This window comes from Gopherus evgoodei, chromosome 7 (assembly GCF_007399415.2).
Source record: "Gopherus evgoodei ecotype Sinaloan lineage chromosome 7, rGopEvg1_v1.p, whole genome shotgun sequence".
Taxonomy (NCBI): domain Eukaryota; kingdom Metazoa; phylum Chordata; order Testudines; family Testudinidae; genus Gopherus; species Gopherus evgoodei.
In genome coordinates this window covers 17815243-17828926 of record NC_044328.1, presented here as the reverse complement: position 1 = coordinate 17828926, position 13684 = coordinate 17815243, and the positions used below count along the sequence as shown (strand labels likewise).

At 39.2% G+C, this 13684-nt stretch overlaps 1 protein-coding gene across 4 annotated transcripts in view; it reads left to right on the top strand.

The window, feature by feature from the left end:
* Window positions 1-13684, top strand: part of MCMBP (minichromosome maintenance complex binding protein) — a 41561-nt gene that overhangs the window by 1016 nt on the left and 26861 nt on the right. Inside the window, exons 2-9 of one of the 4 annotated variants that reach the window (XM_030570865.1) lie at window positions 1132-1229; window positions 4909-5049; window positions 5451-5492; window positions 7855-7956; window positions 8215-8344; window positions 9388-9530; window positions 10301-10401; window positions 12311-12483. In XM_030570865.1, coding sequence (XP_030426725.1) covers window positions 1132-1229; window positions 4909-5049; window positions 5451-5492; window positions 7855-7956; window positions 8215-8344; window positions 9388-9530; window positions 10301-10401; window positions 12311-12483 — 930 coding nt within the window. Of the gene's footprint in view, window positions 1-1131; window positions 1230-3834; window positions 3970-4908; window positions 5050-5450; window positions 5493-7854; window positions 7957-8214; window positions 8345-9378; window positions 9531-10300; window positions 10402-12310; window positions 12484-13684 lie in introns of those variants that run through there. The other 3 variants (XM_030570866.1, XM_030570863.1, XM_030570864.1) reach the window with 3 other exon arrangements.

The window sequence follows — 13684 nt, the reverse complement described above, 5'->3', positions numbered from 1 at the left end:
GAAACCTTTTATAATGTTGAAAAAAGTATTGCAAGACTAAGACAGTTCATGGGTGCTGTTAGGAAGCGATGGCTGAAGTTACTGAATCTGAGTCTGGTGTAATACTATCCAAATTTTACCATGGGCTCATCTAGTGGGGAAGGAGGAGGGCTGCCTCACCATACAGGAAAATAGGGCTATGCGTTATCAGACTTTGCTTGAAGAAGCGACTCAGGAAATCATTGGACACTAGGAGATATTTAGAGTGTGAGGAGGTGAGGGCAGCTAGAAGTAAAAAGGAATAATGACGGCAGCTACGGTGGACTAGAAAGGATCTAATTTCAAGGACTTCCTAATGAGGTACATGTACATCACATATACTCTGGGACCCTGTCAACACTGGACTCCAGTTTAAGAAGTTATGCTTTTATTTATGTCCCAGCTAAGAAGATATGTGTAACAGTTGAGTGAGCTAGTAGGGACAGAGCCAAAGCATGTTGGGTGTTTCTTAAAATGTATTCTTGTCCAGAATTATAAACATTCTTCTAATAAGCTCTAGCACCAGCCAGTCAGTGTTAGAAGCTGCATTTTGAAAAATTGTACTTAAGCTCTGTTTGATGCCCAGCACTGCAAAGACCTTAAAACGAGGAAAAATTCCTATGAAGTTATATCCCCCTGCTGGTACCAGGTATATAATTCTCAACTACCAGTACCACTACTTAAGGACATACCAATGAAGCTCTTGATTTTAACCAAAAGATAATTCCCCGATTTCTTAATGACTGGAATAGGAGCATGTGCCGAAATAAACACTTCCCAAAAGTATGATCATACATGACAGTAAGTAGAAAGGGTAACAGATAATCCCCCAGCTCTTCCTAGTGGTCTCTAGTGTATTTGAAATCCATCTGAGCTTTTCCCCACCTATATACTAGCTATATTTTCCTTATCTCTCTGTTAAGGTTGTAACAGAAAGATGAGAGGAGACAAATGGCATCAAGGTTGTTATAATATACATCTGTGTAGGGATAAAGTCCCATTAAAAATCAGTTCACATCAGCATATTCAAAATGAGTGTCAAATTGCTCATAGTGCTGGTCAGAATGTGGAATAAAAGTCCAGTGTACTGTACTATTGCTATTATTAATGCAGTTTGTTTTCTAGCTCAAAATGGTCCAAGTCCTGACTGGGAGAAGAAAGTAACTGAATACTTTACAGAGAAGCTAAAAGAAAATAATGCAACTAACTGGGTAAAGTTGATTGAATTGTTTGCGGTTTTTTCCATCCTTCCAAATCCTGCCGGCTTGTTCCTCTATTATAGTGACTTACTGTTTTTTGGGAAATGCTTCGTGGAACTTGCTCATACTTATCTGAAAGGGACACTGTGATTCTAGGCCAAAAAAATGGTTTATATTAAAGTTATTTAAATGTGAATAACTGGTACACAAAGCAAAATATATAAGGATCTGATCCAAAGTGTGTTGAAGTCAATGGAAGTGATTTCAGTGCACTTTGAATCAGGACCTAAACTCCTGAATGCTACCTAAATGTGCTCCATTAGGTGGCAGTAGCTGACAAATGCTATCCTCTGTTGTATTTGTATAGGCATTAAAATCTGCCCTGGCTACTTGTAAATTGGAGATACATTTTTTACTCCAAATGTTTGTGGTTTCCTGCAACATAGCATCTGATTGGAGAACCAGCTGTTGTGACCACTGCCTTTCAGTTCAGTTAGGAAAGTAATTCACACCTCCCACTAATTGCACCCTCTTGTGCCATCCAAATTCCTGTGTTGTGTTTGGAAATCGGGTTACCACATTCTCATCTGCAAATGTAAGGTGCAATACAACTTGATTCCTCAGAGTATGGTTCTGCTCTGAAAGATGACTACAATTGACACTACTTCTATATTTATTGGCCCTCAGGAACTTTCAGGTCAAATCTGCCCATTTGAATGATAGAAAACATACTTTCCCAGCCTGGAATCTGAAAATAGTTACTTTACTGTCTTTTGCATCAAAAGATTTTGCAATTGGAAGTTAGTGAACAATTTTGTTGATAATACACAAGAAGGAATAGAATTTTCTCCCTCTTACTCTGTTGGTCCAATAGAGTGAATAGTAATAAAAGGATTAAAAGTAGTAAAACCTTGTTTGCTTATTTTAAAGCAAGCAGATCTGATTCAAAATAAACACCAGGCTTGATATTTAGTACCATGTTTTACATGGTAACTTTTCTGATTATAACCATATTTTAATATGGTTACTTTTCTCCAATCTGGCAATCCATCCAAGACCTGATTTTTTTCAAAATCAAATAGACTTCCCCTATAGCTTGTGCTGCTGTCATTCAAGTCATGTGGAATTTGGTTTGCCTGGACAACCCATGTTCTTCTCTTTCCCATTGTCATGTCATCCCATATGGAAAAGCCTCCCTTATCTTAAAGGAGCCCTGTGTTTTGGCTGCTTTTTCTTGGCCATTGGGAACTGTGGATGTTTTGATAATCAGAAGTGTTATATGCAGTATCTTACTTGTTTTAGCAGTGACATGGCTGTATTCCCTTCATGTTTCCCATTACTCAGAGTTGTGCTGTTCCCATATGAAAATGAATAAAAATAAAGATTTTTGTAAAAACCTTCTGCATGATAGGTGCATCCTGCAGTATGTGAAACTTTGCACTTGTGTTACTAAAAAAGAAAAAAAGGCAGCCAGACCTGGTGAGATGGAAAAAAGTCACTGCCTTATGGCATGGAGTGGCCCTGGAATGTTTCTACATCAGCTTACCTCTTTTCAGCGCTCCTCAGTAATTTTACTAAGGCTTTCTTGCAGCCAGTAACTCTTACCAGCCTAGCTTCTTATCATAAACAAGTCCAAAACCAAGTCCTCAAAGTCCAAAAGTTAAGTCAGTATATTGAAAGGTCATGTATTAAAGTTTGTGTATTCATCCTTTCCCATACTTCATCAATCCACTCCTAGGTCTTTCTATCTGGAGTCCTTCCTGCTTTGGCAAGCCTCTCCCAGCCCTTCCTAGCTGGAGTCTTTTCTCCCTTGGTGTCTCAGGGTGTCCTACAGAATGCGTTTGCTCTCTGCATTCCTCAGGGTATGGCTACACTCCAAACTTCAAAGCACGGCTGCGGGAGCGCTGCCGCGGCACCGCTTTGAAGTTTGGAGTATAGTCGCAGCGCCAGCGCTGGGAGAGAGCTCTCCCAGCGCCAGCGCTGGGAGAGAGCTCTCCCAGCGCTGCACGTACTCCACATCCTCATGGGGTTTAGCTTGCAACATTGGGAGCCACACTGCAGCACTGTTTACACTGACGCTTTACAGCGCTGTATCTTGCAGCGCTGAAGGGTGTTTTTTTCACACCCTGAGCGAGAAAGTTGCAGCATTGTAAAGCGCCAGTGTAGCCATGGCCTCAGCCTCTGCTTCAGTCTGTTTCTTCTCCTGGTCTCTTGCTACTGAGGCTGCTCACTTTCTATCTCACAGCCTGGTTGGGTCACATGACCTTCACTTCCCCAACCTAGGGAGGAGGGTTAGCTGTGTTACAGGTAGGGCAGAGACCCCATCTCCTTGTAAAGGGCCCGCCTTCCTGTGACAGTGACTTTACTGTTTTAATTTTCTTATTTAATAAAATTCATAAACTATGATGCTTCAAAGGAGCTTTTACAAAAGATAGGTGATTGAAGATAGTGCAGGTATGGAATTAGTGTTATTCCTGTGGGTATTCTGTGCCAAAAAAGTGAAAATACTGCACACCATATTTTAAAATTCAGCAAAATTTTTGAAATTTTATTTGTCAAATAAATGTGACAGCTCCAGCATGGCATTGGGGAGCACACGCCTTGGATGCACAGGGGTGGGAGATCACTGCAGCTTCCTCCTGCTAAGGACACGGACTCAGCGGTGAGGCTGCATCCAGCCCTGACACAGCACAAGGACCGGGCCTGCCCCAGAAACACCCCAGGCCCTGCACCTCCCTACCAGATGCACCAGGTGTGAGAAGGCAGGATCCAAGTGTGGAGGGATCCAGGTGCAGAGAGGATCTGGGTGAACGGAGGCTTGTTGAGGGGGTTCTGGGTGCAATGGTAATGGAACTGCATGTGGGTGCAGGGAAGCAAAGAAATTTGCAAGGGACATAAATTCTTCTCCTACGCAGTGGCTCAGAATTCCCCCAGGAGTAATAGTGTCAAATATATCAAAAAGGGACATCAGTTGAAAGTGAAATCTGGTTCAAGAAACACTATCAACATGAATTTTTTTTTTTTAGTTCAACAATTTTTAAAAAGTTTTCTGATAAAATGCTCTTTAAACAGCATGTCTTTAAAATTCGGTGAAATATTCGTACAGTGTTTTTCCTACGCCCGTTAAGGTCCAAGAGCAGCACTACTAAAAATAGGCCCACCTCCAATGCTTCTTTCCTTCTTGTTCAGCTTCACTTTCAACTTTGCTCTTTCCCAGGCTTTGATGTAACAGCAGCAGGGTATAAGTGCAACTGACCCTCACCAAAGCTGTTAAACTAATTATACACAAAGCTGTCAAATGGCCAAAGTAAACAAACTGGAACAACATACAGAAATATGCTTTCTCTAATCTTCTAATTACAGTAATCTCAACTGTTACCTGTAACAACAGTAGGTACAAAAATTTCAGATGGAAATGTGATTTACACAGTTAGGTTAAGACAGATAAGCCAAAAAATAAGTCTCATAACTGACTACCTGGTGAGCAGACCAGGGTGCTTAATCTTGCTCACAATAATGAAGTGATTGAGGTAAATAATAAGGGGTGCTGGATGATCTTAGGATAGTGACAGCAATATTGGATGGTATCTCTGCATTATCTGATTTCCTTCATGGTGCTTAGGAGTATTTTATATATCATATTTAAAATAAGGTCTAATATTAATTTGATGTTTGTTTGTACTTTTTATAGGTACCATCATTGAATGATGTCCCCCTACATTACCTGAAGCCCAACAGTTTAGTGAAATTCCGCTGCATGGTTCAAGATATGTTTGATCCTGAATTTTACATGGGAGTCTACGAAACAATTGACCCACATACTAAAACACGTGTAAGTAAAACACTGATGAACTAACTTTTTTGGGTAAATGAGATGAACTAACTTTTTTTCATTCATGTCTTTACCCTTCACTGTCTACTGAACTGAACCTCTTGAGTATTCAAAGGCTGCACAACATTAGTTCAGTTTCAACAGACTCAAGTGGCATTAGGGACATAACATTTTACTATATTTTTGGTTCTTATCTGCCACAAGTAGATAAAATTGTGGAAATTATAACAAGCTGTTTTGTGGGATCCATGGGAATTGAAATGAATCCCTTCTCTGTTTAACAGTAAAGTTTGCGTAGTTATGTTTTAGGAAAGATTTTAGCCTAATGACTTAGTTTCTGTTATCAACAGGAATTCAAGATTTTGAAAGGAACAGAATTATCATATTGCTTTTTTTGGCAGGTTTTGCATTTTGGTAAATACAGAGATGTAGCAGAATATGGGGTAAGTTGTGCAAACGCTGTACAATGTAAGTACTAGCACTTAATTTAGTATATTAAATTTGAGCTTTTCATTCTCTTCTCCTCCTCCTCCTCCCTACAATGACCTCCAAGAAAATATGCAATGAGCCTTAAAATGAATTAAATCAGTTGATTTCCCTTTCCTTGTCAACAAGGTATCATCTCTACCACTTTCAGTGTTATTTTTAAAGATCAATGTGGACAAGACTTGTACCTACCTCTTTATCCTTACCTTCTCTGCTTCCATTTTTCTATCTTTAAAATTGTGTAAACCAGGAATGTTGTAAAGATTGCTTGTCTGGAAAATGCAGTTAATATGAAAAGTATTGTATAAGTGCAGTATTCATAATTTTTTCAACCCTTCAGCTCAATTCTTGGAAATATACAGCTCTTGGGATTCAAAGTGAATCCCAGGTTTGGGGAGCAGTCCTTGTTGCTCATAGGTCTTGAACCATCTCCATGCCACTTAAAATTAGTTTTGTGTTGTTAGTTTTGTGATGTTAGTTGTGCCCAATAATGAAATTTTGGCCAGTAATCCCGTCAAGAAGTTAAAGCACTGGCAAAGCACATTCCCTAAATGAATATACTCTTAGAACATTGATAGTGAAGTCAGTTTCTTTTTTTTTTTTTTTTAAATAGAAGAACTTTATTAGTGCTAGAATTGCAATCTGTTACAGAGCATTGAAAAACATTGAGGCTTACATTTTGTAAAGTAGAATGGATGTGAATTTATGGTTATAGGCAGGTTCTGCAGACTTAAGTCACTCTTACTGTTGAGGCACACAAGTGTGGTAGAGAGATTCCTAGGGAAATTCTGCACCACTGTGCATGAGCAGAATTTATGTCCCTTGCAGAAAATGACTCTGACTGGGAAGCAAAGGGAAGCCACAAGAGCAGTGATTTGACTCTCCCCAGCAGTATGTTTCAGGTGCTCAGGGAAGGAGACAGAGAAGTAAATCACTGTGGGTCAGAGGGTGAGACTGGGAAGACCCGGCTAGTGACTCCTTCCTTGCTCCTGGCTCAGCTGCTAGTCGTGGCTAGGCTGGGAAGGACAAGACTTCCTCTTCTCCTGCACGACATCTGGGGCTGGGTCAGACCCTTCACGAGTTGCAGGAATTGCTGCAAACTCCCCCTGCCCTACTTCCTGACATCGCTCCTCCGCTGCAGGGGGAAGGATCACTGTACAGGGAGCTGCTCCCCCATTTGCCCAACCCCTGTGCATCCACACCCCGTCATACCCAGTCCCTCCCACTGAGCCTCACCCCTCTGCACTCAGAACCCCGTCCATGAGCCCTACTCCCCCAACTGACCTCCAACTGAGCCTCACAGACCCCCCTTGCCAAGCTCTGGCCCCGCACACGCAAACCCCCACCCCCACTGAGCTCCAACCACCTTTACCTGGACATCCCTGCAGAGTCCTATTACCATTGCAGCCAGAATCCCGCAACAAGCCTCCGTGCATCCAGATCCCCTCCGCACTCGGATTTCCCACTGAGCCACATGCATGCAGATTGCCATATGCAGAATTCTCTCAACTCACATCTGGATCCTGCCTGCTCACACCTGGTGCATTGAGGGACAGGACCTGGGGTATTTCTGGGGCAGGCCCGGTCTTTGTGCTGTGTCAGGATTGGGTGCAGCCTCGCTGTTGAGTCCAGGCGGGGAAGAGGGGGGGAAGCTTCAGTGATCTCCCACCTCTGTGCTTCCCAGTGCCATACTGGAGCCTCCACATTTATTTGACAAATAAAATTTGGAAAAATTTTTAATTTTTTGGTGCAGAATGCCCTCAGGAGTGTAGAGAATAACTAACTAATCACTCTTTCTTGCCATACATTCTCAAATAAGAATGATTTTAAAAAATGTAAGCTTTTCGACATTGTTCATGCAATTGCATTGAGATTGCATTTGAGACCAAAGAATTAACCATTGCATTGTTGACCCATAATAAGGGAATCCTTTAAAGAATGATTACTACTTCTGTCCACAGGGGTTAAAGTAGCTGAAAGCACCAAAAAATTTCCATTCATTTATTGAAAGAATTTAACTCTATGCAAAAATTGTAGAAGAATACCTTTTTCTTATGGCACCAAAAATATGGTCTGGAAGATTAAACAAAATGTGGAAAACTTGTATGGAGTGCAGTTTAAAATTACCAGTGGATTGTGTTCAGGTTTTCATAGTCTTAGTTTTTGTGCTTTAGATAGTAAATTGTTTCATTAGGAAGCTACTTCTTGTAACTCATTATGGCTAAGTACATAATTCTACTGACAAAGTAAGGTAATGACTTAAAAACAAATGTTCAATGTTAAAAATGTGAACCTCATAATTTATTATTGATATCCTAGCCTCAGCAGGAAATGGATTTAAACTCCTCACAAATGGTCACTTCGGAGAGACAGACCTTCTACTGTGTGCCAGTGCCTGGAGAATCAGCGTGGGTGAAAGAAATATCCTTTGTTCCAGCGTGAGATATGTTAATTATGAAAAATGTATTTAAAGTACCTTGTACTTTGAGGGGATGAGAGGGTGATTCCTTAACTTAGATATGTCTCATCAAAGGACAGCACCATAGTACAATTTGCACACCTATTGTAATAGTATCTTATCCAACAAGATAGCCAGGCTAATAATATTTGAATAATGCTACTTGTGCTGGTTGACTTTTTTCAGATTAGTATGATGGTGTCCTTAATTCTTAATCTTACGCATATCTTAGTGCAAGTCAGGCTCGAGTTAGCCCTTCAACATCCTACACTCCAAGTCGCCACAAGAGGAGTTATGAGGAAGATGAAGATATGGAGCTGCATCCATCTAAACAGAAAGAGCAGCATATGGGTAACATTTGATATATTGATAACTGGTCATTTCATTACCATTATGAACTATTTATGTATCACAGTGAGTCAATAGTGTTATCCCAGTCTTGATCACTATGCTGGTTGAACTGTGAATGGAAACAAATGGGAAAACCAGAAGTTTAACTTGTAAATTACTGCAGGATAAATGTTGCATATGTGACATACGATTTGTTTTCTACTGCTTTTCAAAATGCTAGTATCTTTTGGTTGCTGTAGTAGTACTGTAGCTGCTGCGTGAATGGCTCCAGGCACTGAATTTATTTCCAGCTCTGTCACAAACTTCCTGTGTGATCTTCAGAAAGTCACCTCATCTCAGTCTCTATTCCCTATCCATAGAAAGGGGATAAAACAGATAATGGAATTGTCAATTTAAATTGTAAACTCTTTGGGGATAGGGATGGTCTCTTATTACATGTAGCACTTAGTAAAATGGAGCCTAAATATCAGTTGGGTCTGCTTTACTACGAACAATAATCTAGGTCTCAAGAACTATCCCACCTTCCCTCTCTATCTCCAATGACAGCCCACCCCTCACCCCACATTTTAAAGGAATATAATTGACTTGCATTACCTGGAACTGTCTTTTGCCCTCCGAGGTTGGAAGGGAAAATGAGGAATGCCAGGCATTTGTAGTCCTCTGAAAAAAGACCTAAAATCCTTTGATTTTCTGAAAGAGTGGTATTTCCAAACTGGCAATGTGATGCTTAAAGAAAGATTGAGTCAAGACAAACCTCCTTGGCTATATATAGGTCTCCAAGATCAGCAGATTTTCATGCCTAAAATCCTATATATTCATCATGGTGTTAATTTTGGCAGTAGATGTACAAATCTTTTATTTCTGTGAGGGACAATAAAGTAATAGTTAGTAGAAACTACTGCTTTGTTGTTCTTCCAGGATCCCTTTTTAATTCAGCATGCTTCTGGATTGCTTTCTGAAGGAAGGAAAAATTTTTTTGATTTGCTGTTATGCTTAAGTAAGCTGTAGAAGGCTGTCATTCCTTTATGTTGCAGGGAATATAGATGATATCCATGGGTGTGGCGAGCCAAAGCGATTAGAAACTGAAGCTTCTGCAGGACATCAGCTAATCTCCCCAAACTGCTCCCCTCCACTTGATCTAAACTTTCCACTGCCGGGAGAGAAGGGTCCTGCATGTCTTGTAAAGGTAACCAGACTATGGAGATGATGACCAAAGTATGAGGGGATAGATTAGGGGTGGGAGAGAGAATCCTGAACCTGGAGCAGTTACAGTAAAACCTATATTATCTTGAATGTGTCCTCAAATAACAGCTGTCCTGTTTTCCTCTTCACTGCCCATGGGGGATATTAGAATTGCTAAGATCAGTGCTGGTAGGTGTTAAAGCATATATATTCATAGCTGCACTTGGCAAAAAGAGTTCTCAGTTCAAGACACCCAAGTGTAAGGACGATGTTGACTCATGGACTCTTGAGTAAGTTTAAGATGCGCTCTTTTAGCGGAAAAAGGTGTGATGAAGCAAGAGGGAAACAATGCAATGTTTATCACTTCATATTTGAAATAGTTTCCTGTTGATTAATATCTAATGCTGACTAGGAAACTGAAAGCAAGTAAAACTCATCTATTTTGTTTCTGTATTTAATATCCCATTCTTCAGCAATCTGATTCTGCATTTAGAAATTCATCTTTTAATGAACAAGTCTAGAATATGGTTGTTTACCACTTTGGCAGAAGAAGGCAGATAATGTAAATCCTACAAAAGTAGCCAGTAATTTTTCCAGTCTCAGCATCTTAAAATTTTATTTGGACAGGCTCCCAGCACAGAATCTCTTTAATCTACAGTTGTCTACTGAGATTTCTGCTCTTGTCTGATGAATGACAATCCATGCTGTCCTTGTTCTTGCAGTGCATCATTCTGTTCTGTCTGCCTCCCTTTTATCATGCTATCTCTGTGGCAGGTCTATGAGAGATGGGATAGTTTCAAAGTCAATGATACTCTTGAAGTGTATGGCATTTTGTCTGTGGATCCAGTGCTCAGCATAGTGAACAATGAAGAGAGGTAAGGCTTATGCTGTGTTTCTGATCTGCAGGGATTTATGAAGTTAAAAAGCAAAATGTGCTTGAATGGTTGTGCCCTAAAAATTAAGAAAATGTCTAACCATTTGTCTGAGCATTATTCTAAAAATGCTTTTTGCCTAAATCAAAGGTAATACTTGTGAAAGGTACTGGATTGACAGCCCTGGCAACTGAATTTCTTTGTCCACAGAACAGGTACCGCATGAGCAATGGCTGTACATATTTCCCAGACTACCCCAGTATCAAACAGAGGTATCAAGTGTTAGTACTGGAACAAATTTATAAAGAGGACAGGACCAAGAGATTTGAAGGAACTTCAGAATGATGTGGGGGAGTTAATGACACATTACAATTAGCTTCTATAACAAAGAACAGTAAATGTGCCTTTTTTTTTTTCTTCTCCCAAGTTCTGGATAATTCTTGGAATTAGACTAGAGAAACTTACTTCAGGACCAGGTAAATAGACTACCTATACAAGTATAGCCAAAAAAAGATGGTCCTGTAGACAGGCAGTGAAAATGATTGGTGGCATGGAAAGTCTTCCATATGAGAATATGAAATAATTAGGACTGTTTACTTTACAGAGGAAGATGTATAGAAAATACTGAATGGTGTAAAGAAGTGGTATCAGATGTTCTTATTTACCCTCTCAGAAAACAAGAACAAGGGAACCTCCAATTAAATTAAAACAGGTTCAAAACTGATAAAGGAAAATACTTTCTTTTAATGTAATGCACCATTAATCTGTACATATCACTGCCACAGATTAGATAGGTAGAGAGACCAAGAGGTTAGTAAAATCTAAAAAATTGATTAGACCTCTATATAAAAAAATCACTTTTTTCAAAGTCAGGGTGGCAATCCTTTGACCCTTCCACACACTCCCCCCACAACAGCTTTGGGACCCCCTGCAACCCTCTTTTGTGTCGGGACCCCACGGTTGCAAGACCATCTGAAAATGTTAAATTGACCAACTTTAAAACCCTTTGGCCATGAAATTGATCAAATGGACTGTGAATTTGGTAGGGTTCTAAAGATTAATAATAGATTATAGAGCCGTTCACTTCTGTCTCTGGTGCAAATCCAGTCAAAGTCAGTAGTGACTGAAGTTTGTTGCCATCTAATGTCTGTCTCTTTGTTCCAGTGTCCATATCAAAATAAAAAAACTAAAATAAAAAACCTGGGGCTACTTTTGGAAGGCCTCAGAGATTGAGAATTGAATAGTCATGAAGTCTGACCTGTTTTCTCACCTCAATGGGTGGTTTCTCCAAGTTAGGGTCAAGGCACACTAATGGGGAATTTTGACTGCATCTGCACTACATGTTCTGTAGCTATATAGAAATTTTAAGTTTCCAAGACTGATAATCTGGCAATCTTCTGGAACTCTCTATCCACACAGGATAGACTTGACTTTACAAAGTTGCTTTATTTTCTCAACTGTTACAATGTCTACATTGAGTACCTGCTGAACAGAAACCTGTTACCACAAAGAATACTTAACATCCCTCATTTAAATGGTGGAATGATTTAGGGATTTGCTTCCTTTACCAAATTACAGCCTGTATACTCCAAATATTTTCAGAAATATAGACAGCCTATATTGTGTAAATCCAATTTAGTAGTTTTATATTGTCAGTGTAAAGGATTTTCATGAATTTTGTATTTATAGTCTTTTTATAAATACTTAAAATATTTCAATTAAGCTTTTATAATTAAAATTGATAATCAATTCTATTAGTTTAAATGTAGTCTTAAGTAAGCTGAAGCCGGGAAGGGATGTCGCTTGTGTTTATGTGTAACATTATTGGAATAGATTCCAGATTGATTTTGACAACAGCAGGGGAATTTGCATAGAATGTCTTTAAGCTCAGTTTAATTACGACATTTACTAGGGAGAACGCATCACCACTTGATCCTATGGAGTGCATGGACACAGTAGAAGAACAGAGAGTACACAGTCCTCCTGCCTCATTAGTTCCCAGAATTCATGTGATTTTGGCACAGAAATTACAGCACATTAATCCATTATTGCCTGCCTGCCTTAATGAAGAGGAGAGTAAAAGCTGTAAGTATCTGAACTGCTGAATGGAACCTTACATTATCACAGATTAGTTCACTCTGGACTGCATTGTACTACTTATTATTATAAACAAATAATTGTTGGCAGGAAAATGCAGCAATGGTAGAGTCTGTTTAAAGTGGACTCAGAAGGGATCGGTCAGCTGCATTACTTTATACTCAGCTGCCTCAGACATGGTGATAAGTGTTTTAGGAAGAGTTCCTTCTGAAGTAGTCATGATTAGAGACTTCATTCTGTAAGCCTCAAAACCCAATCTACTATTGTACAAATTGTAATATTTATTCATTTTCAAATGAGGAATCATTTTATTTTTGAACATTTTACTTTTATTAAAACTTAGCTAAGCAGGTAAATCTGAAGTATGTAGACGCAGGATTACCTTGTGGATATAAAATATATAATGAATGTCTGTACTATCGAGCTTAAAGGGAGATAAGTTTAAAAAAAAATTATGCAACTAGTTGCCCATTTGATTGTTTTTGAACATTCACCACAAACTGTGGCACGTGCTTCTGTTTTTCTCCTGTTGGTATTTTTCCTCTCCATCTGTGTGTGTCTCTTGGACTCTATCTGTGAACTTCCACAGCTTCTAAAATGACTATCAGGTGGAGTCCTGTATAGCTATTATGTTTGACTCACCTTAAACCTTTAGGAAGTTGTAGAAGGCAGTTGGTTTTGGAACCAAATGTATAATACCATTTTCAATTAAAAATCTGAAAGGGGTTTCCAAGGGCATGTTGAGCAGATCATACTATTCCCAGGTCAGTAGTTATTCAACAAATGGATGAGTGGGTTTTTAATTCCTACTCATATTGACATTTTAATTTTTAAAAATCCTACTTTTGTTGTGCAGTTGCTATGTTGCATCCATCTGAGATGGAGGGCAGCTTCTTAACCGTCATTAATAATAAAACTCTTGCTTGTTTCCCAATAATGTTTGAGAGTAAACTGGCATTTCTAACCAGAGCTAATTTTTTTAGGCCTTGTTTTATGAACTATATTTTCTTCTACATAGACCACTTTTCTATTTTGTCATTAAAAATCTTGACATTCCATGAAATTAACATGCAAAATAAGTTACTTAAATATTTATATAAAGGTGGCGATTAACATTATTGAACATAATTGAACATTAAATGTTATATCAGAAAAACAGTTTGGAGGTTAGAGCAAGGAAGCAGTGGGG